Below are 24,153 nucleotides of genomic sequence, written 5' to 3'. Positions count from 1 at the left end.
TAATTTCTATATTTCAAAGCGAGGGCTTTCAAGGAGTGCTTTTACTTATACATTTTGACCATCTGAACTTAAAAGTTACATTGGAGGAAAATTAGGGCAAAAAAAGTAAAATCTCTGTTCGAAGTTTAAGAGACCATATTTTATACATATGGGTACATATTGAAAGTGGTTTTAATTAGGGAAGCTCTTTCTGATGGATTACAATCAACTGCTACAGATTTCATTTAAGAGATAAACCACACACCTGTTCTTAGAATTAGGTTATAAGTATATGTTACAAAATCGCATATGGGCCAAGCATAGAAAGAAGTCTCTAAAAAAGATTGAACCCTCTCCCAAAGGCTTGCCTCAATGACTAATTTACAATCAGTAAATAGGAGGAAAGGTAATGAGGTAATGTGGTTGATAGCATAAGGGCAGAAAATGGGAAAACAAAAACTCCCATTTAAGATTTGTTATCATCTCATCTCTTAATCCTCTCCACTGACCCTTAGTAAAGTGTGATCGTGAACAGAATATATAAATTAAACACATTTGCTAATAAAATAAGCACAAGATCATCTGATAATAGTACAAGAGGTTTTATTGACTAATGCAAGCTACGGCATGAAGAAACAACTATTTAAAAACACCACAGACCCTTACGTAGCAAAGGTTAAGAAATAAATTAAGACCTATTGGGCTGTGCCGGGGAGGATGGGCCTCATTCACTTCGATCCTTGGGTTCTCGGTAGTTCCACTGGATGTAGTCAAAGATGTCCTTCTCACTATCCACGGGCAGCGGCTCTCCAGCAACTCCTGAAAGCAGGGAGAACAGACCCTTCCTCTTGAACCAGTTCTGGAGTTTAGAGCTTTCAGGACTGAGAGCTACACAGGACTCACTTTCAGAGGAAAAAGAAAATAGTCCCCAAGCCACTCAAAAAAAAAAAAAAAAAAAAAAGATATTGACCGCCCTCCCCCTTCCCCATGAGCTTGTGTCTGTGCTTGGCCACACATATTACCAGAGCTACACAAAGAACCTCAGTATCCCAACTCTGGCCATCTGAAGTGGCCCTAATCCATGATTTTTCTGTCTGCTGCATCTCCACCGTATTCGAGACAATACTCTAGTGAGTTCCTTTGCAACTCAAAATAAGGTCCCCGGACTAGCAGTACTGGCCCCAGCTGGCAGCTTACGGGCAATGCAGAAGCCCAGCGAACTAAAACCTGCATTTAGCGAGGTTCTCACGTGGTCTGTATTGTATACACACTGACACGTGAAAAGCACAGCCCTCATCTACCAGGGATGAAAAACACTTGTAGGACAAAGGGACAAAATCTTCATCTTCCTAGAAGAGAAGAGTAAATCACATAGCATACTGTGAAATGTTAACAAGATCTACAAAACAGAGATTAAGCAATTCTTCCTCTTTAAACTTTAAAAGCTTGGGGCCAAAGCTACCAAGTTTGGCCTGGCACTAACAGCAGTAATACCTGGGTTCTCTGGAAGTCTTGGAGATACATTTAAGAAAATAAAACCACTTCAGATCAATAAGATTATTTACTGACCATCAGAAGTAGAAAGAATTCAATCCATTCTAATCGAGCTGGAAATAAATGAATCTTGTCATCATGGGCCTTCAACTGAGGGCCTGGGAGCCCCTGTGGATTAAAGCTTTTTTTGTCGCCTGAGGGGCTAACAATACCAAAGAAACTGCAATTAACCTGCACGGTTACCGGAAGGCTTTTTAGAAAAACCAAAGTTGCTAAACCAAAATATCCAGATGACTGGGATTATCTCTAATGCAGACAAAAATACTCACCAGTGACTCCCAAGGGACGGATTGTGTACTCATTGATTGTGAAGCCTTTTTCTAGGGCATGAGCTCTCATATTCTTATTGAAAATATCACTCCCAGTGAAATAGAGGACACCACAGTAATACTGATCCTTGGGTATCAACCTACAAATAATAAACAATTCACCAATCTTTTACTACGTATTTCCAACTTAGCAAAACTAGGACTCTTAAAACCATTAAGGCACAAAACAAGTCTGTGTGGTCCAATAACTGAAGAGGACACCATCATTAGGTAGACCATTCAAATGACCTCAACCTTGCAGTTAGCTGAGGTTTCAGTAAACTACGCTCTGCAAGAGGTGCGGACAAATGCAAAGCAGTATCACTTGTTGCAACCAACTCTCCCCAGGCAGGATCTGCTTTGAGCTGCAGAAGGCACCATGGTGAACCTAGAGATAATAAAGTAGATTCTGTAGACAGTCATTACTCTTTACATACTTTCAGGCTAAACATTGTCTGTTGCAGGGACATATGGCACTTTTATGCAAATTCCAAGACATACAGAGGAAGGGGGAAAAGGGGAAAAGAAGGGAAAAGTTAATAGGTCAGCAACAAATTGTGAGTAATACCTGATATCAATTCTCCTGTGTGGATACTCCTTTTCATCATTTTTACTGGGAAGCTGGCAAACACCCTAAAACGTATATTTAAAAATAATGTTTAAAGATTTTTTTAAACTTAAGGCTTAATTCTAATCAAATATTGTTAACTGTCAAGTTATTTTTGCTTTAAATGGAGGCAGTTTTAGAACCGCTGAGCGCTTGTAACCTAGTAGGTTTTCTATGCACTATATATTACCCCTGCCTTCCTATTGTGCTTCATGATAACTAAAGAACCACATGAAACAGCAGGCAAGGGTTCCAGTTATAAGGGTCTGGCTTTTGTGTGACTCTAAACCAGAAGCTAATCAAGGAAAGTGTGAAAGACGGAGACCAAAACAAACAGAAAAAAGCAACTTGGAAGAAACAATGATTATTCAGGGAGAAGAAAACAGACACAAAAGCTACTGGTAATATTCTCAGATCACAGATTTTTATCCATGAAACAAGGACAGAATTCTACAGAAAAAGAAAACTCAAGGAAAAGATTTAAATCAAAATTTAAAATATGATAGAAGTAGAAGAAGTTGAAATTGAGGAAGTCTCCCAGAAATTAGAAAAGACAGAGAGAGGAAAATTAAGAAAAATTTAAAAGATAAGAAAATTAGAGGATCGTTTTCTTCCTTCTCTACAGGTGAGTTTTCATTATACTTCTGCAGTTTTTAAACAACAATTATCAAGGTCTGTTTTGTTATCTTTTCCTTTTCCAGGAAAATGGGGAAAGTTTATGGACTGGGCGGCAACGCATAAATATGTAAAAAGAAATACAAACATCACCAAACTTCAAACCTAAAGCTTCAAATGCCACATTCTTTTTTTTAAAATTTATTTTATTTATTTTTTTTTTCAGGTTCTGATTTCTTTTTTTTTTTTTTTAACATCTTTATTTGAGTATAACTGTTTTACAATAGTGTGTTAGTTTCTCCTTTACTAAATGCCACATTCTAAGAAGACCACACAAGTGACAGGTTTCTGGTCCTAAAGAGCAGTCGAGTTGGTACACACGTCACTAAAAGACACACTTTTCACTTAGCAACAGAGAAAAATCAAAATCTAAAATCTAAAATGGATATTTTCTTTAGCAACTCCTATTCCTGAGAGATTAATGAAACCTGTTTATCTTCAAATATGAAACCTACCTTCTTTGGCACTAACAAGTTCCAACTCAACCTTCAAATGGAATTACCATGAGGCATTACCTTGCAGATCTGGGTGTCTGAACCCACAGGCAATGATCTTTCTGTCTGTCACATCAGTAATAGGATTGCATCTAATGGCTTTGTTCCTTTCCTCAAGGCTAATTTTATTTCCTGCACTTTTTCTGAAGTGCTAATGTTAAAGAATCTCCCTGTATTACTGTAAATTCTTTATTCGATTGAGTGGATTCGTTTTGTTTGGCATTTCAGTTAGGTAGCTTCATGCTGACTGTCTGAAATAAAGCCTCTTTCATTTCCCCAGTGTAGCCAAGGTATCATCTCTTGTCCTGTGAATCTTCGCTGTAGATATTTCACAGAAACTCATCCTCCAAGGTCAAACCTGCACAAAATGCTAAAATTTGAGTGGTACTCACCATATATAAAGTAAAAAGGCATCTAAATGCAGAGGAAATTGGTTTTTCTTCCAAATGTTATTATATTCACAGGAAGAAGAGCTCCATTAACTAAAGACCCTGAGTTTACAAGAAGATCTGGGATAACCCTGGCTTTCCTAAGCTTTGATTACTATTAGTTTAAGAGAATTCAGGTTTTGAGGATAACTTTAAAAACACACGGATGGCCGTATCTTTAAAACTATTTAGTCAGTGCTTATAGCAACAAGATGTTCTGAAATCAAGTGGACTGATATGGAGAAGAGTTTATTCCACTTCATAAGCTGAATTCATTTTGCAGCCGATTTCCTTTCAGAAACCTAGAGATCGTAACTCCTTTGGCGATCTCTGCTCGTGTTCATGTGCTCAGGGTCACTGCCCTGACTCCCGCCTGCCTCTCTCTCCCCGCAGAGACCTGCCTGCCTAACTTCCTTACTTCAAGTCTTTCCCCAGGTCTCGTCTTCTCAATAAGGCTGTACTCTTTAAAACCGTCTCCTGCACTCCCTTTCTCTTTAAAAAATAATACTTATTATCTTAACCTAACGTTTTACCTACTTAATATGTTCATTGTTAAGTAGCAGTGCCTTCCCATACCCTCCAATAAAAGTTCTACTTAGATTCACTGATCTATCCCATGCTCCTAGAGCAGGGCCTGGAATGTAGTAGATGCTAAGTATGTATTTGGTGAATTGACTGAAGACTGACACTCAATCTCCCCACTTTGTTCTTTCATAGCACCATCTTCTCTCTTTCTATCCCTTTTTCTGTTCCCCAATTTAATTCTTTCCAGGTTACTACCTTCTTCCAACTGATCTATTTCCAAATAGAAACATATTATTTTTTACATTATTATTATGTATTATACTAGTATAACTGCACAACTCTTTGAAGATTCAGTATCTTCAAAAGATATTTGTACAAACCGTTCAATGTTTCCACATATATTACTTAAACTGATCTGCATAACAGTCCTTTGACAGAGGGCAAGGATATCATTTTGTAAACAAGAAAATTAAGGCCTTAGAGACGTAAAGCAACTTGTCAATGCCACACAACAAATTGGTAATGGAGCCAAAAGATCTTAAAGCCTCCGTATCCAAATCTACTTTCCTACGATGCAACGTACCAACACCCACCGTCTTTGCAACAAGATACAAATCACTTCTTATTGCCTCCAAAATAAAATGATTTGAGAGCTGACCTGGAGTGCTTCTCATCCTAACAAATACTAATTATAAATGGCAAAACAGCGGGCTCAAACATGGCATTTTCTAAGCTTCAGTAAATACATGAACTACATGTACAGTCTACAAACTTTATACACAGACCATCCACTAAGATGGATTCCTATGTCACAAGATAAAGGCCTTAGTCTCTTATTGTGGTCTAAGTCTTCTATACTTTAAAAACAAACAAAAAGCCTGCATTCTTATTTTTTAACCTGTTTTCTTCTGGAAATAGGTTTGGAGGATTCCCTTTCTGGCAATACCTGTACACGTGCTGCCAGGTATGACCGAGAGAACGGAAGGCAAGATAGAGCCAAGATTTCCACAACTCCAGCCCGTATCCTAGGATGGGTGAGTGGTCCTCGTCTTTCACACACCACATGGACGGTGAGGTCTGAACCGGCCGACTCTGCAGCATCACTGGGATTTGGCTGCCTCTGATCTTCCGAGACAAAGGACTTCTCTTCTTTGAGCCGCTACTAGGATAACCCAATTCCACTATGTCAGCAACTCTTTACGTTCATATACTTGGCTACCCACCTTCCTTTGCAGGTTACACCCAGCCCACCAGCTTGTCATTTTTTCTTGTATTCTTGCTAGCTGGATTACTACAGCCTCTGTAGGTCTTTCCTCTGGATCTCTTTGGGCACAGAAGAATACTGTTCAGACTGTAAAAAAATGCTTCTGCTTTTTTATTGCGTAAACACCTTCCTGGTGGCTAACTCTGAAAACAGCTGCTGCATTTCCCCAGGAGAGAGTCCAGAGCTTTCACAGAGATGACCATCGAAGGAAGAGAGTCAGGCCAGAAGGGGCCCCCAGTGGCATACGAGGACACTTTCCTACTATTTAAAAAAAAACAACCCAACTTGTCTAGCACATGATTTTTAGAATTTTATCTTATTGAATGTTCTTTAAATGTAAGGTTTATGCACCTTCACTCTGAGTGATTTAAAGTCAATCTAAATTTAAAAGGATGTTCATATGGCATATATGAATCCTATTTTTATTGATATCTCACGTGTGCATATATTTTTGGGCATAGAGTAAGCGCTCAAAACCTGACAGACTAGGGAGAACAGATCATAAATGTAATTCCCCAAAACTGACTAGAATTTTTATTTTTACCTTTCCCAAAGTTCTTTTGAAAATATTGATAAAGTGTGACAACTTAGGCAATATACTTTCATCGCCCATTAAAATCACCACGCTGAATCAAATGACATGTTTTTTGCGTATATGGTTAAATACACATAACCTAAAATATACCACTTTAACCCTTTTTAAGTGTGCAGTGCAGGGGCATTAAGTACTTTCACGTTGTTGTACAACCATCACCACCATCCGTCTCCACAACTTTTTCATCTTCCCCAACTGACATTCTGTCCCCATAAACACTCACTCCCCGTCTCCCGGCTGCCCCGCCCATGCCCTGGCAACCACCGGTCCATTTTCTGAATGACATGGTAATTCAATTACCTATCTCAACCATCTTCTTCTACTTTTGGCTAAGACTGTCAAATCTACACAGTGAGACTCTTGCTAATTTTAGCATGTCCATGCTCCAAAAGCATAGTCTCTTTCCTTTCAGTCACATGACTTAGGAGAAGGGGGGCATGGAGAAAAGAGCACCCAAATACTGTATTTAAGTGAGCAGCAGATAAACGTGAGCCTTTATTACATTAGCCCTAGATTTCTGTTTGCCTTCGGTTTTTATACAGGACCATTTATTAGTGTTTTTAATCCATTTGCTATTTGTCTTGAATCCTCAAGTCTTAATCCCCTAGGAAGAACACAGGACTTTGACGGTCCATCACAATGGGTTTCACTGGGATGACTCCACAGGTGCCCCCTCTACGAGCCCCGTACTTATCATTTCACACAGCATGGTTCTTCCCCTGGACATTCTATCACGTACCCTGATGCCTTCTTTCTTTGGTCTTGTAATAGATTAATACTCTTCAGACAATTCTAACCTCACTTATTAATATATTCTGAGTCAAGGAGTATTTGCCATTTTAGGGAAAAAATATAATGTATTAAAGTCATTACGGATATTTTTAAAATAGCAGATTATGCATAATTACCTATTCCAATGGCACAGATTATTTGCAAGTGGGGAATTTAGAACAAAACTCTTTACTGGGACTTCCCTAATGGCACAGTGGTTAAGACTCCACGCTCCCAATGCAGGGTTCGATCCCTGGTCCGGGAACTAGATCCCACATGCATGCTGCAACAAAGAGTTCGCATGCCACAACTAAGGAGCCCTTGAGCTGCAACTAAGGAGCCCACCTGCAGCAACTAAGACCTGACGCAACCAAATAAATTTTAAAACAAACAAACAAACAATAAAAAAAACCTCTTTACTAAAATATTCTCAAATTAGAGAATATATCTCCTCGAAGGTCTAGGATGTCCTACTGACTGACCGTGACACTAAGCTACAGTGAGGTCACACTCAGAATGGTTACTGGACAGTCTCCACAGTTTTTTTTAAATGTGTTAACTCAAGCGAGTACTTACCATGAACTTTGTTTCCCCTTTTGACAGAGTGTCTGAAATAAAATGGACCTTTTGTAACTGCTCCACAACACGATGTAACAACTTTGGCTATAGAATCATAATTAGGGAATAAGAAAAAAAGCAATTACTCTGTTACAGCAAGAGAGCATTTTTAAAATGAGTTTTCTGATGCTCTATGCAGAAATGCCTAGTTTTCCTATGTTCTGCGTACTTTTTCTTCTAACAGAAAATTCATCTTATCAAAGGAAACCACCACTTTTCACCAATATCATGAGACCACTAAATAGACATCATTTGTCTTTATCTGTTTCATTAAACAAAAAGTTACCTGCTTCATCTTTAAAAGGTATATATTCCAAAATCAAAAGCATTTTGCCTTCATGGGTCTTCTAACAGAGCTTAAGTTTCTTGATAGACAAATAAATAATTCTGGAAGTATCTTACTAAATTTCATCTCTTTCAAATGTTAGACTGTCCTGCCAATTCTTTGTGGACAAACAATGCGTATCCCTTCCAACAACTTACTTTGCCTCTCAAAGAATTCAGTCAGTACAAAACACTTCAACTGACTCTCAGAAAGATTAAGACAAAAACTCATTCTGAAAATATCCAACTATCATTCAGAAAATGATATTCACTGCTGTGTAAGACCAATCACATTTGCTTATAAATTCTGAGGTACCTGTTTGGTTGACTCAGAGGTAAAGCTTGGATGGGTCAGAAGAACATCCATGTCGCCACTGGACTCTGCACCTATGACAGCAAAAAGTATGTATGGAATTCTCCTTGTAAATTTATCAATTAGGCAAACACAGAACCAAGGTGATGACACACATAGAAGAGTCTTACTTCTTACAGCCTAACTTTCTATTTCACTGTGCTTCATATTCAGAATTAGTTAAAAGAGTTCAATTTTCTGTCCAACTATTCAGGTATATTGATGTAAACAGCAGAATCTGGGATAACAACAGTAATTGATGTTAGATATATGTTGCATACAATTGGTTAAATATTATTAAAAATGTACCTGAGTAACTACTCAATAATGACTAAAAATAACATTTAAATGTACCTTTAAAATATATCTATGGACACTAAATATTTAAAAATCTCAAATTAAACAATATGCTCTAACTCTGCAAAGGTTAATCAGAAAATTCATTTCACTTTTTCTGAATGAATTCACTTAATGAGTATTGGTAACAATTACTATTATGGCATCATAGATAAGAATGCTAGATTCTTAGAGCAGCTACCCAGAGAATTTCTGATAGCCTCTTACCACTTCCTAAGCAAAACTCCAGAGGTGGCCAGAGATTCGGTCAGACATCTATTTCAAGGTTTTAAATAAAGTTCTATTTCAATTTTTTCAGATAATATTTTAAAATTTAGGTTACCCTTCCAAAATTTTGAGCCAGTAAGAGACCAGGATTGTGTGGTTCTCACTTTGGTTCACGTTCACATAGTAAATCAAGATCTTCTGAAGAACCTGGTTGTTTTGAGAACTGGTTCTGAGCTGATGTCTCTGAGACATTAAACTTAGATCCATTAGAGAAAACTTAGAAAATTAAGTAAAGTAAAACAACGAACACAAAAACTACACACGGCTCCACTAGCATCTAGCCAGATAACCACTATTAGCATTTAATATACCTAGAATTATTTTATAATCATTTTATTAGAACTAGTCATCAAACAAACCCATCCTATAATAAAATCTGGATGAATTTCCTAATTTATATTCCCGTTTATAAACAAATTTAGCTACTACTACTAGATCTTAGTAAATCTATAAAGTAGCATAAATTACACCTTTTTAATCCATGGTTTTCATATACGTTCGGCAATTTTAACATCACGGCAAGAATAACCTAAGCTTAGGAAGTATGTTACCTCTTCTGAAACTGCCACACACTGTAGCAATGTATTCAGAATCCACTTTTTCAACTTCACTTAGTACAATATCCTAATAGAAGAAAAATTAAGTCAGTATTCTAAAAATGGCTTTTCACCAATTGACATTCTCAATTCTAATCAAAGAATACAATTCAGCACACTCTTACTTGCATTTGTAACATCTCTTGACGAGGAATTCTTTTCTCAAAGTCCTCAAAATATCTATAAAGACAGAGTAAGTAGACAAAAGATTTTCTGTGAAATTTGAATCCTAGAAATTAAACTGCCTACCTCATCAAGTGTCCTTATACAAGCAGATCTTTCAAAAATCAAGACTAGAATTCATTACGACAAGAGTAAAATTGGGGGGGTGGGGAGAGGTTTATTCCTTAACTTGGATCAAAATCCTTAAGTGTCATGCTTTGTGATATTCCAGATACTCCATCCGAACTTATTTTAAATAAACTTCTCATTCACATACCAAGAGTAAATAAACATATTTAAGTTAATACGGTTCCAAGTTAGATTGCTCCCTACTGGCAAATCCAGGGATTACAGTTTATTGCTCTTAAATCCTGAAAAATACTTGTATTTTAAAATATCATCCTACAATATGGATGAACCGAGACAACATTATGCTACGTGAAAAAAGTCAGCCCCAAAAGCCCATATATTATGACTTCATTTGCAAGAAATATCCAGAAAAGACAAATCTATAGAGACAGAAAGTAGAATATAGCAGTTGCCAGGGGCTGAGGGAGGGAAGGGCGGTTGGGAAGAAATGAGGAGTGATGGCTAACGGGTTTGGGCTTTTTGGGGGATAACAAAAATGTTCTAAAATTGACTACAGTCACGGTTGCCCAACTCTGTGAATATAATAAACCACTGAATTGCACACTTTTAAGTGGGTGAATTACATGGTGTATGAAATGATATTTCAATAAGGCTATTAAAAATACTGTCTTAGCATTAAATAACATCTAAGAATGATAGAGTGCCTGTTCAAAACCAATTCTCACAACAAGCAAGTTCTTCAGAAGATCTCCATTTACTGTGTAAATGCAAGGGCAGTGAGAACTACACCACCCTGACCTTTCACTGGTTCAGAGTCGTGGAAAGGCAGTGTAAGTTGTAAAATATTGTGGTAAGGCATCAGCAGGGACGTTCAGAAGGTTATTAGGACTGAATGGCCAACAGGACAACCTAAGACCAGAGGAGATACGTGCTTATGCATGCACACTACGTGCTGTAAATAATCAGTCAGAAGGGAGGGGTCTGTATCTTGCACTTGACAAAGTAATTACCCATGCTGACAGACGACACATCTACTGGTTATTCCTATTCTGGTATTTAGGTGTCTGGGTTTTCTTCCTTTTCCTTTTTTTAAAAAATTTAGTGTTTCATGGTCATGTCCCGTCTTCTCAGGTAGACTCTAAACTTCTTAAGAGCTACACTGAACCTGTTTATATCCTAACCTCAGAGGCAGTGCTTTCTACAATGTAAGCGTGAGATAAACACCCTGACCGACTGAGGCCCTCGGTTCTATGTATCTTAAGGGGAAGTTCCCAGCTAAAGTCAAGGGAATGTGGGATATACTCAAAATAAGCAAACAAACTAGAAGGCAGTAAAAAAAACACGTGTGAATACAGGCTTATTCTCTACAGGAGTCTGCAACAAATCTTAGCATTTCTGAATAGTAAAATGGCTGTGTTTAGCTAAGTCTGAAGACCTATGGTGTACGGAAGAATGGCTATAAAAATTTTTACTTTTACATTTCAAGTGTCAAAAGAAAATTTGCTATCTTACTTTAGCCCAATTCGCTGATGATGGTTCAATTTATCTTCATTTTTTCTGAGATCTGTATAGAAGATAAATAAAGTTGAGATACTGATTTAAATATTTTTGGAAAAAAATGCTAATTTCAGTGATCCTTTTTTTCAAAGAACTACCTGGAAAACACACTGAAATGACTTTGAAAAGAAAATGAAAAAAACTTTCAGATATTGAGAACTAGATAAAAGTGATTCTTCAAGTCAATAGTAGAACCCAACAGTGACTGCATAATCATTTTTATTTACTGAATCAAAATTTCAATTATAGTTACATAGAACAGTAGATAAAACATACCAGGATCATACCAAACTTCACTGAGTATAGCAAAAAGCAGCCTTCTAAGAAGCTATATTGCTTAATTTACGGTTAATAGCAGCAGGAGAAGTTCATTCGTACTGTGCATTTGTTCATTCACTCCTTCACTGTATTAATATTTATTGAGTACTGATTTGTGCAGGCATTATGCTAAAAATCTCATTGAAAGGACAGGTAGTATTATCATTTTTTTAATCAAGAAAACTGTAATATCTTAAATTGAAAGTGACCGAGTTCCATCTGGGTGGTCCTTTAGTGGGTACAGGCACAGGAGTGAGCCTTGTTAAAGAAACTGCAAGATTATGCTTCAAAAGCAATTCCTATGGTCACCCTTATATTCACAAACATAAATTCTCGCTGGAGACATAAAATGGAGAAAAATAAGCACCTTTATTATTAAAAATAAGCACGTAATATTTCTCATAATTGGGTGCACACAGAAAACATTAAGGTATACGACCGAAAATGCCACAGAAATATTGAGTTTGTTATATACGGAGAGCAGGATATCTACAGCTATTACATTACATATCTGTGAACGGTGAAATAATGTAAAACCACCACAGTAGATCCTGGACACTCGCAAGGGATGCAACGGAATACCTTTGAGAAACAAACTCTTGACCTCTTTAACCAATATTTCACTCAGGTAAATATATATATGCCACAAGCAGAAAAGCACAAACCCTCTCTGAGATGCATATATAGAACAATTCATTCTCTGGCTATGTGATTCACACAAATTCTTAAGTTAATAATATTACTAATTAATCATGCCTTTTAAGAGTCAGTTACTATTTTTAAGTAATTACTAGGTACCAAGCACTCTGCTAAGTCTTTTACATACATTATTGCATTAAATCACATGAGAGAGATATTACGATACCGTTTTGTAGCTGAGAGACTGAAGTATCACAGTCATCTATTTTAATAAAGGGGTGGAGACTGGATTCAAACCCAGGTCAGTCTCCAAAATCTGTCCACCTGACCATCTGGGTTGCTTATAAATAGTTGAGCCCACAAATATTAATCCCTAAGTGCCACAGATGTGCTGTAATGAATCCATATAGTATACACCCTTGAAAGCATGAAGAGATAAATTATATTTAAAAGATTGCTATATTAGGTTTAAGGAAAATGTTTTATAATTACTTGACTTTTATTTTTATCACTTCTTTGAAAGCAAAAATCCCTTCAATAAGCATTGCAAGCCTCTTAACAGAATTTTTCTCAATATACATAACTTGGCTTTTAGGCTGAATGTATAGGACTTTACGGTATAGAATTTTATTAAAGAAACAAAAGCAATTTAAAAATCGTCTAAAAATCTACAAATGAATCACTGCCTTTAAACCAAGAAGCCACTTCTTGTTCTTCTTGATTTTTTTTTTCTAAATTATAGACCAAAACGTGTTTAAAATGGGAATGTAAACTATACTTTATATCTGTTCTCTACTGCAGAGTTAAAAAGAAAATCTTACCATTCATTTCTACTAATTGAGAAAGGTTTTTTTCAAATTCCAGTTTGTTAGAGCATGGCCCCTTCAGGACTATATCTGACCTGAAATTAGTGACCTACTGTACCGACTCACCTTCTAATGTCTTAATTCCTTCATCTACAAACTTCCTTGCAGCAGATGGACTACAAAGAAAGAAAAGCATTATCTCAGTATCAAGTGAAACTCAGGATCCTTGTAACCAATAACCAGTTATGTCTCCTCTTGTCAAACATAAAAGCTACTGTTGAGCTAAAAACAACACCTGCTAAACTACTGTGTGGTTACTTTGATAAATGTTCAAATTATTGAAGCCTTAATCTAGGAAGACAGTCATAAATTTAGATAGGAAAAAGACACCCAAGCAGCTAGGTGGCATAATGCCCATGTACATTATTCATACACCAGACATACAGGCACTTGAAAACCACTCATTCAGATGAGATTTAATGAGGGCCTATTGTGTGTCAAATATTCTTCTAGGTGCTGAAAATATAGCAGGAATAAGACAAATAAGGGCCCTGGTCTTATCTGTTTAGATTCCAGTGGTTAGAGAGAGAAAATAAACAGATATATAAACAAAGAAAAATATCTGGTAGATGAATTAAAATAGGGTAATATGCCAGAGTGGCTGGGTCTTCTTTAGATTGGGTGGTGAGGGAAGGCCTCTCGGATGACATTTAAGCTGAGATTTTAATGACAAAGAGCCTTGGTACAGAAACTGTGTAGTACAGAAACTGATATCCATATCAGGAAGGCAACGTGGCATAGAAATAATAGATCTGAACTGGGAGCCGGGAGACCTAGCTTCTGATTCTGGCCCTGCCGCAGCTATCTCACTTTTCTGCATTCAGTTTCCTTGACTGGAAAATAAGAATAATGTAACAGATGCTCTCTACAACAAATATTAACATTTTATAATTGTCTTGGGTCCCCAAGGAGTCATGCTCCTTTTCAGTATACGAGGTTTAGGAATTTAATATATTTTAAAATAACATTCATCAAATGGTTGCCATTAAGAAACAATCATCATATACCTAAAAGAATGGCCTCATTCCATCAAGATGAGAGTTAAGTAAAGCACTGCAGCCCTAATCTTTCAGTGTTAACCTTTACTCTCTCCAGTGTCAAAGAAGCCTCTGCTAGGTCAAATTTAAGATAGAGATGCCTTCACTAGGAAACACCTGAGTGCTTGTTCCAAGCACATATGCCAGGTACTACAGAAAAAGCTTAAATGTTTAAGATAAATACCACGCTCAGAGAGGCAAAAGAGCCACAATTTGGAGGGAGTCATAATAAGTCCACAGAGCAAGTGCTAATGGAGCTTAGAGGAAGGAGAGACGATCTCAGGCTGGGGACTCAAACCGGATTCATGTGCCTTGAATGGGGCTCTTCAAGTCGCGGCAGCCTCTGAAGAACCAGCCTGAGACGTGTAAAAATATGGGTGAGTGAACTGCATGGGCAAAGGCGCAGAGGTGGAAAGGTACAGGCTTTGAAGAGAAACAGCATGTACTTTCGTTTGGCTGACATAAAAACATTAAACAATGCTACTACTGTGTCTGCTTAAAAAATAATTCTTACCCAATGCCACTAACTCGAGTCAGGAAATTGATGGATGAACTCGTATCATCCTGCCGAATCTTTAAGGAAAAAAAAATAAAGTCTAACAATGATTTAGGAATGCTTTGAGGACTCAAATGATCTTACTAGAAATACACTAGGCTGCTAAGAGACTTGAAGAGCCATTTACACTGCCATGCAGAAGGATTCATGTAAAACCCCAGTGGTTACAGATGAGTAAGAAAGCAAATGAAGATGGCTCTTCTCTAATTTATCCAATACTTTTAAAAGGCTTATTCATAAAAAGACCAGAAGTGATACAACGACTATCATCAGGGTGAAATAAAACCATAAAAATGCTTGCGAGAGTTTAAGCAGAGAAATTCTAAAAGATAACAATCATTTAGTCAAAGTTTATAACCTCCCTTCTAAATGGTACTGAAAATAAAGATGTAATTCTATCACAGATGCTAATAGTCTCTTAAATGCAACATAAAATAAGTGAACAGTTTATAAGAACAATATTCAAAATTTAAAATATAGGACACTTACAAAGCCATAAACTGCTCCTTCCTTTTCTCACTGAATCTAACAGAGGATGGATGACATCACCCACCCTGCAATGGTGCTACATGATAGCTGCCATAAAGGCAGACACCATAAGCAAACAAATAAGTTAGCATTTTACCTTTTCCAGTTTACGCAGTTTTCCAGTAGCTAAAAACTCATCAATCTTTTCAGCAATTTTTGTTCCTACTCCAGGCTACATAGAAAATAAAAAATATAAAAGTCACATAAATATTATGCTTACCAAATCACTAAAAGATAAAGGAAAAAATGAGAAATGAAAAAAACAATGATCATCACATGACCGGTTTTCAAGCAAAGGACACAGAAAATTGAGCACCGGTAAAAATATATTCTCCCAAAGCCAAAATGTTTAAATGACTGGCAAAAGAGGAGCACTAATAAGACAATTCTAAATGACCTTTTGCTTTTTCAAAATTCACTTTTGTTGTAGAAAAATTAGAAAATATAAAGTTGCATAAAGAAAATATTAGAATCACTTGTTAATTTCATCACCCTGAAAATTAAAATAACCTGTAACCCTGCCACTTGACGTCTGCTATATACTGACTTCTTTTTTGCTCATATATATATATGCAAAGTTACATGCGTGTATGTGTGTGTGTGTGTGTGTCTATATATACGCCTACTTTTTTCTTACAAACATAGAATCATACTGCTTTGTAAAGTGCTTTAACTTAAAAATGCATCATGAACAAATTTCTATATCGATAAATCAAGTACAACATCTTTAATGCCCGCATAGCGTATCACTGTATGAATGTATCGTAATTTACTTTAAAAATACCCTACAGGAGAACATTTAGATGTTTTCCAATTTTTGAAATTATAACAATGCTGTCGTGGACTTCCTCTAGAACAGAAGTTCTCAAGCTTTTACATACACCTGCATCACAATGAGGGATGCGTTAGAACAGAATGCCAGGTCCCACGCTAGAGTGACACTATTAGCATACAGGGCTCCGTGGAAATTACAGAGAACAGGGCTAAATGCCATAATATGCAGAGGGGCTTAACCATGCGCTTGTTAGTGGGTAAGATCTCCTTGGGAACAGTAACTCACATCAGGTCCTCTACCTGGGGATCAGAAGGGACAGCAGACATGCTAGTACCACTCTGTTACCACACTCTCCTTGCAGACTAACACTCAAGCTGAAATTCAGTGTTAGAATGAGTACACACGTATATATACGGCAAAGTAGAGAAAGAAAATTGTAATTACGTATGTTAAAAAAAATTCTTAAATCCACCCCCTCCCCCAATAAAAACACTCCAAGCTTGAAAAAGTATGCTTGAAATAGCATTAATATTATTCCAAGAAGGCAGTGAAATCTGCCCGTGGGTCAAGGCAGCTTCGGAGGCAAATTTCATTTTGTGGGAGCCCATCAGATGGGTGCATGTGTGAGCGCTTCGACCAACTTGCTCCCTAAACTTACCAGTTTCTTAGCTTCTGCCCCACTCTTTATTTTGTGTGGGTACTTTGCTATCACAGATGCTGCTTTTCTACAAGTAAGAAGAACCAGAAAAAGGAAAGCCAATTAGAAAGCCAGCAAAGTATTAGTTTTTCTTAAACTGGAATATACATACAAACAAATACACAGCGTAACCTTTCACCAAGATAACTTATTTTCCACATCCGTGTAAAAATTTAAAACTCAACGAGCTGACAGACCACCTGCATCTCTAACTTGTAAAAGTATCCTGAAAACCCTCACATTTGAGAATAACACAGTTTTAACCGTACATGTAAAACTAGGGAGATTCAGGAAACCAGTAGCCTTTCCTTTCTGGGATTAAGTGGAAAATATCATTGAGCCTTTTTTTTTAATAGCTAGTTTTTAGAAATTGTTCATAACTCTCTTTTCATAAAAAATGTGCCACCGAGAAGTATTCAAACTACTACATACCAAACTGGCTTATGGATGGTTATTTTTAAATTCATGACTTAAAACTGTATTCCCCTACGTCCTTGTACCACTTCTTTTTTTTCAATTGCCCTCATTTCGGTTCCACATAAAGCAGTGACCTGTATCCTTGCCATCTCCACACATACCTAGCTCAGTAGTCTGGTGACAGATTGGGTCCACCCTGGGAGCTCACTGATGGTATCCTGTCTATAATTTCAATGCTAAATGTAGTTTTTGGATAGTCTTTGAAGCCTTAGTTTTTCACTCTGTTCTAGCACATATAACCTTCAGATTTGGATTTCGACTTCTGTATTAGCATGTTACTGATGATGAGTCTGGAAAGGTAGGTTGAGGGCAATTTGTGGAGGAAATTGTTTCAGCAAAGACAAGCAGTTCCACATAATTGGCACTATGGCACAAAGCCTGAAAGGGAAGAAGAATTAAATCAGGAAAGGCCTTTTGTATGCAGATGCTTTGGGGTTTTATCAAGGTAAAGAGGAAATATTTAATTCAAGAGAATACTTTGGTCACATCAAGAGAAATGTATATGGGGACTGGGGGGTGGAGAGGAGCCTGCAGGGGTAGTAGGGCATCATCTGCTTTTTCCAGACTTATTGCCCACTCAGACCATACCCCTTATGCAAACTGAATTACTGACTTCCTAGAAAATGCAATACCCCTTCATGTCTCAGTGCCTTGGCTCATTTTGTTTCTTTTCTTTAGATTGTTCCTCCTCTCCCTTATCTCCTGATGGGCTCCTTGAAGATTAAACACCTCCTCTCTGAAGCCTCCTGAGACTCAAGTAGAATACGGGGTTAAAACTCTCTCTGATTTTGAGATCATCAAATGTGTGGACAACAGTACAAATATTTTACAGAGGAATTCACAGGAGGCAAAGAAAGGGAGTGTAATCAGTTTTTAGTTATGGTGAGTGAGAAGGAAAGATGGGAGTTGAGTTTAGTTTCGAAAGGGTAGAGACAAAGGTAACATGGGCTTGAAAATCTGGAGAAAAGCCCAGTGAATACAGATCTGGAGTCACTGACTGGTATTCAAAGCCAAGAATGGTAAGATTGCCAAGGAAAGTATAAAAGTGAGAAAAGAGGGCTAAGGGCAGACCTCTGGGAACTACCAACATCAAAAGGTAAGATAGAAGAGGAGAAAGAACAGAAGATTGTACCATCGTGGAAGTCAAGATAAATGCCACTGAGAGTCCAATAAGGTGAGATACGGGTGAGAGCCTTTTCAGAGGAATGGCAGGATGGAAATTACACTGCAGTGAGATAAAGAATGACTGGGGATGAGGAAATCCAGGCAAGGAATACAGATTATTCAAGGTTAACTGTAAAGTGGAGGAAAGAGAAAGGTGCTAGCTAGAGAGCAGAGGGAGGTGAAGAAGACTGCTTTGTTTTTGCTCTTAAGAGCTGAGGGACTTGGCCATGTTTACAGATTAAAGGGGCGGAAGCAGGCGGATATGGCATTAACGGCTAGGATAACGGCCCTGGTGAAATGGACAAGGATGAGATTCGAAACGTGACAGATCAGCCACACACCAACCATATGTAAAGATTCCCCTGAACCACATCTGTTTCACAGCACAGACCTCACCCACTATCTTTCATTATGACTCAAAATCAAACTGCATTTTCAGTAATTCACGTTCGATGATGGGAAAAATATGTATTAGCCTATTTTCAATCAGAATTGGCAACTAGTTAAAACTGATCCTACAGAACTCTGCCCAAATTCTCCCAGAAATATCGTAGTAAAGTGCCACCAGAGTCAATACCCTCAGTTCTTGCTTTTCTTCTCCTCCTACAGACGGTCCTAATATCCACTGGACGCTCAGCCCTGTTAATTGCCACACATCCGAGAACGCATGCTAACAGACAATGCCGCCCCGTCCCACCTGTAGGCATTGTACTTGTGGATGGCCTGGTTCACGTTCTTCTCAAAGTTTGCGAGTTCTGAAAAGGCAACAAGAGGCTCGGGTGAACAAGAACCACGAGTACACAAACGAGAACAGAGTTTCCTGGAAGGGGGCGTAACGACCTCTTAAGGGACAGGGAGCCTCGCTCGTACACCGGCCAGTCCAAGGGCAGCCAAAGCGTGACTCAAGGGTCCCCAGCAGGACTGACAATCTGCCACCGGCGCCGGAGGAAGATCCGCACGGAAGACTCCGGGCTGCTAAGGGCCGACCCCATCCTTGGGCTGTCGGGACGTGAGAGAAGGAAGGGAAAGCAGCGGGGAGGGAGGAGAAGAGAAAGGCAGCGGCGCCGGGCCGGGCTAACCTGTGAGCATGTCGGTGATGCCCCCGTTGAGCGTCTCCTGCGGCGCCTTCCGTTTGCTCATGGTGGCCTGCACCCGAGGACCGCAGAGAGCTCACAGCCAGGGATGGTCCCCTCGCCCAGCTTTCGGGAGGGGCTGGGACCTGGAGAGGACGCAGGACCAGCCCAACGCGACGAAACCAGCGCGACCGGCTGAACAATGAGGGCTTCTGACTGGGGGAGGGCGGTGCGCGGCGCGTGAGTGACGTCACGCGCTCGGGGCGGGGCGGGGCCGGGACCCAGGGGCAAGGGGCGGGGCCGGGCCGGGGCCGGGGCGGGGCCTCAACGGCAAGCGAGGAAAAGAAGCCTGGAGCGCGCAGGACCGGGAGGAGGACGTTGGACCCGAGCTTAGATTTGGCGGACGGGAAAAGGGAGCCTCAGGATTACAGCCCAGTGGGGTTCCTGTGGGAAGACCTGGACTCCTAACCTAAGGCGTTGTACCTGTCTTCCCAGGCATAACGTTTTCTGCAGTCCTCTCCCTAGAAGGGAAGTCTGGTTTTGACTCTGAAGTCAAAACTTGAGATGGTGGGGTACGTAAGATGATGGGGTGCGAGTAAAGTACATAGACCGCAATGCAGTCCACGCTGCAGAGGAGTCCTGTAAGGCTGCGGCAGGAGCCTGGAATGAAATCTGCCGATCACAAGAATGCCTCCCATACTAAACTTTTTAGCAGATATGCCAACCAGTGTCAAAAGATATTTTATGTTTTATTCCCCTCCTTTTGCGGCAGGGGCCAAAGTGAAAAAACCACTAAGAAGCCCTTAACCTAGATAATGAGCAATGCAACTGTCATTACAACATGATGACCTATATCTGAGAAATTTACAGTTCTGCTTAAGAAATGGACATGTGACATCAGCAATATTTTATTTACAAGAGTAACTCCTGGGGTTCATACTCGACTGCCAATTCCAGGCAATTGCTTTGTGTATAAATAAAAGCTTAATAAAATGATACATGGTTGCTGTAGAAAAATCTAAGAAATATATAAAAGAAGAAAAGTAACATAAATGATTCTCTCACCATCCAGTTTAACCACTATTAATATTTTGGGACATATACTTCCAGTCTTCTAATCCAGTCCTTTCTAAATCCTTTTCAATAATGGAATAATTATTTAGATATAATAAGTTTCTGTGATTAAGCTGTGTGGTTTTTGTTGTTGTTTTTATTTACACTGTCAGTGTACATCTTAAGTTATGCTTCTTGGACATTTGTATTTCTTCTTTTCTGAATTTCCTATTTATATCCTTTGCTCATTTTTCTTATTTATTTATTTTTGGCTGCGTTGGGTCTTTGTTGCTGCGCTCTTGGTGCACGGGCTTCAGTAGTTGTGGCACACAGGCTCAGTAGTTGTGGCACATGGGCTTCGTTGCTCCACGGCATGTGGGGTCTTCCTGGACCAGGGATTGAACCCATGTCCCCTGCATTGGCAGGTGGATCCTTAACCACTGCGCCACCAGGGAAGTCCTGTTCATTTTTCTAATGGGGTAGTTATCTGTTATGAACTTGTTAGATTTAAAAAATATTACTACTAACACTTTTTTGTATATTTTACTTGTAAATTTTTTGTAAATATTTGCACTATCCTCTTGTCCCTTGCCTTTTAACTTTATTCTAAAGCTTCTTACCACCTTGATTCCCTTCATTTAGATATTCTCTGTTCTCCTTTTTTCCTATGCAATCTCTATTCCAGGTTATGTTCATATTATTTGGTTCTGAAGAATGATCATTTCTCATTAAAAAAAAGTTTTTATTCACCTCTGGATGATGAAAGTTACAACTTTAGGGTCTTGTGGGATCCCTATATGAGTTATGTCAACTTTTAAAAGATCAGTGCCAGAAAATCCAAGGAAAATGATCAATTCTCTGTCCTCATCTTCTTGGATAAACCAGTAACATTTGATCCACTCATTCACTCTCTTCTGGAAACAGTTTGTTTTCACTTGGCTTCTAAGTTAGCCCGTGCTCTGGATTTTCCTTCTTCCTCAACTTCCTTACTAGCCACCCCTTCTCAAGTGTTGGTTTGTTTGTGTGTGTGCTGGTTCCCAAAGACTCCTTTTATATTTCTAGCCCTGATCTCCCTTGAGCTCTAGTCTAATATACCATCTCAAAGACAAAATGTCCTACAAACTCTTGCTTCTTGCCCCTCTAGCTTCTCCTTAACTTTTCCCCATATCCATTAATGACATTTAATCCACCCTGCCATCCGGCCAAAATCCTAGGAGTCATTCTTTTTTTTTTTTTTTTTTTTCGGTATGCGGGCCTCTCACTGTTGTGGCCTCTCCCGTTGTGGAGCACAGGCTCCGGACGCACAGGCCTAGCGGCCATGGCTCACGGGCTTAGTTGCTCCGCGGCATGTGGGATCTTCCCGGACCAGGGCACAAACCCGTGTCTCCTGCATCGGCAGGCGGATTCTCAACCACTGCGCCACCAGGGAAGCCCCTAGGAGTCGTTCTTAATTGTTGTTTTCACACCCCACATCCAATCTGTCAGCAAGTCTTGTCTGGTCTGTCTCCAGAATATTTATTCTGAATTGGATCTCCTCTCACCGCTTCTGCTGCCACCACCCTAGTCCAATCTACCATGATTTTGCTTCCCAATTACTACCATAGCCTCCTAGTGGCCTCCCCACTTCTGCTCTTACCCCCTAAAGCAGCTGTCCCCAACCTTTTTGGCACCAGGGACCGGTTTCGTGGAAGACAATTTTTCCATGGACCGGGGTCAGGGGGGCGATGGTTGTGGGATGATTCAAGCCCTTTACATTTCTTGTGCACTTTATTTCTATTATTATTACATTGTAGTATATAATGAAATAATTATACAACTCACCAGAATGCAGAATCAGTGGGAGCCCTGAGCTTTTTTTCACTTGCCTCACTGATAGGGTTTTGATATGAGTCTGCAAGCAGTTGATTTATGATGGTCTCTGTGCCGTCAAACCTCTCCGCTAATGATGATCTGTATTTGCAGCCGCTCCCCAGCGCCAGCATCACCGCCTCAGCTCCACCTGTGATCATCAGGCATCAGATTCTCCTAAGGAGCGCGCAGCCTGGATCCCTCGCATGCGCAGTTCACAGCAGGGTTCGCGCTCCTGTGAGAATCTAACGCCGCCGCTGATCCGACAGGAGGCGGAGCTCAGGCGGTAACGCGAGCGACGGGGAGCGGCTGTAAATACAGATGGAGCTTCGCTCACTCGCCCGCCGCTCACCTCCTGCTGTGCCGTGCAGCCTGGTTCCTAACAGGTACCAGTCCGTGGCCTGGGGGTTGGGGACCTCTACCCTAAAGACCACTCTCCAAATAGGACAAGAGTGATTTTTTAAAAAACATGTATCAGCATATGTCATTCATTTGCTTAAATACCCTCTCATTGCACTTCAAATGGAATCCAAGCTCCTTTCCGTGGCCTTCAAGGCCTCATGTGTCCGCCTGCTACCAACTCCCCTGCTTCACTTCTTGCCACTTTCCCCTTTGTCTAGGACACAGGTGTGCACAGAGGTACCTGCTTCAGGGCTCATGTCTCATCGTTCGGGCCACTGCCTCTTTGTTCGCCACACAGAGGTGCTCAGTAAAACTGGGATGAATATCCTAAATTGTAATCATGCTGAAGTTAAGTGTCAAGTATTTCAAATTACACAGGATACTGACCGATTATGATGTGGGCTGGCTGATCATTCCAGGTTGGCGGGCACTGAGAAGTTTACTAAGATACAAGTGGTTCATTCAATAAGAGGTTTACTAAGATACAGCTTTCAAGGCTAAAACCAGGAAAATTGTAGGCAAACCGAGACAAGTGGGTCATCCTAAGTTTTGTCGCCATTTTAACAAAGCGTGACATAAACAAAACCTAAGGGCTTCCCTGGTGGCGCAGTGGTTGAGAGTCCGCCTGCCGATGCAGGGGACGCGGGTTCGTGCCCCGGTCCGGGAAGATCCCACGTGCCGCGGAGCGGCTGGGCCCGTGAGCCATGGCCGCTGAGCCTGCGCGTCCGGAGCCTGTGCTCCGCAACGGGAGAGGCCACAGCAGTGAGAGGCCCGCGTACCACCAAAAAAAAAAAAAAAAAAAACAAAAAAAAAAACCTAATTTGGAATATAACACTGAGCAGTCTTTCAGGGCTCCTAACTGGAGCAGTTTTTAAAATAAATATTTATTGAATGTCTGTAAAATTGATCATAGGTGGGGAAGAGGAGCAAGAGGGATTGAGAGCTATAGCAGCCACAGTACTCACTGGGAGAACCGGAAAGGTTCACACACAGTACAAAGGAAGAGAGCCAGAGGTGGCTGGGATGGAGAGGACCTCAAGTGGTGAGCAGGGCCTCGGGGCCCCACGTGGAAATAGCATTTGGCTCTGGCCGAAAAACCATGCTCTACTTTAGAACCTACAAGTCTGCGGACTCCCTTGGGAAAATGGGACATAAGAACTGCTGTAGAGGATAGTATTTTTGAAATCTGATCTGTCA

General features: G+C 39.7%; 1 protein-coding gene across 2 annotated transcripts; it reads right to left on the bottom strand.

Moving 5' to 3' along the window:
• Positions 1 to 565: 565 nt before the first annotated feature.
• Positions 566 to 19,902, bottom strand: POLB (DNA polymerase beta). 2 transcript variants are annotated; one of them, XM_059049138.2, is made up of 14 exons: positions 19,660 to 19,902; positions 19,278 to 19,335; positions 16,901 to 16,967; positions 15,565 to 15,639; positions 14,898 to 14,956; positions 13,413 to 13,462; positions 11,479 to 11,530; positions 9,840 to 9,894; positions 9,670 to 9,742; positions 8,459 to 8,529; positions 7,777 to 7,863; positions 2,410 to 2,474; positions 1,803 to 1,942; positions 566 to 798 (listed from the first exon to the last, which is right to left on the bottom strand). In XM_059049138.2, the coding sequence occupies exons 1-14, from the start codon at positions 19,718 to 19,720 to the stop codon at positions 704 to 706; spliced, it is 1,008 nt and encodes a 335-aa protein (XP_058905121.1). In that variant the 5' UTR covers positions 19,721 to 19,902; the 3' UTR covers positions 566 to 703. The 2 variants fall into 2 exon arrangements, with proteins under 2 accessions (XP_058905121.1, XP_066878565.1); XM_067022464.1 differs by lacking the exon at positions 2,410 to 2,474 and having other exon boundaries at positions 7,777 to 7,808; positions 19,660 to 19,871.
• Positions 19,903 to 24,153: the final 4,251 nt, after the last annotated feature.

Source organism: Kogia breviceps, chromosome 20 (assembly GCF_026419965.1).
Source record: "Kogia breviceps isolate mKogBre1 chromosome 20, mKogBre1 haplotype 1, whole genome shotgun sequence".
NCBI lineage: Eukaryota > Metazoa > Chordata > Mammalia > Artiodactyla > Physeteridae > Kogia > Kogia breviceps.
The sequence above is the reverse complement of the archived record's forward strand: the minus strand, read 5'-3'. Positions and strand labels throughout refer to the sequence as shown.

What these genes read in the sequence shown, in the direction of transcription:
- POLB (XM_059049138.2), bottom strand. Translation starts at nt 19,720, where the DNA reads ATGAGCAAACGGAAGGCGCCGCAGGAGACGCTCAACGGGGGCATCACC. An exon ending in CACAAGTACAATGCCTACAG is followed by an intron (nt 16,968 to 19,277) that starts GTGGGACGGGGC and finishes TCTTACTTGTAG; the next exon opens with AAAAGCAGCATCTGTGATAG. An exon ending in CATCAGCGAATTGGGCTAAA is followed by an intron (nt 9,895 to 11,478) that starts GTAAGATAGCAA and finishes CTGTCTTTATAG; the next exon opens with ATATTTTGAGGACTTTGAGA.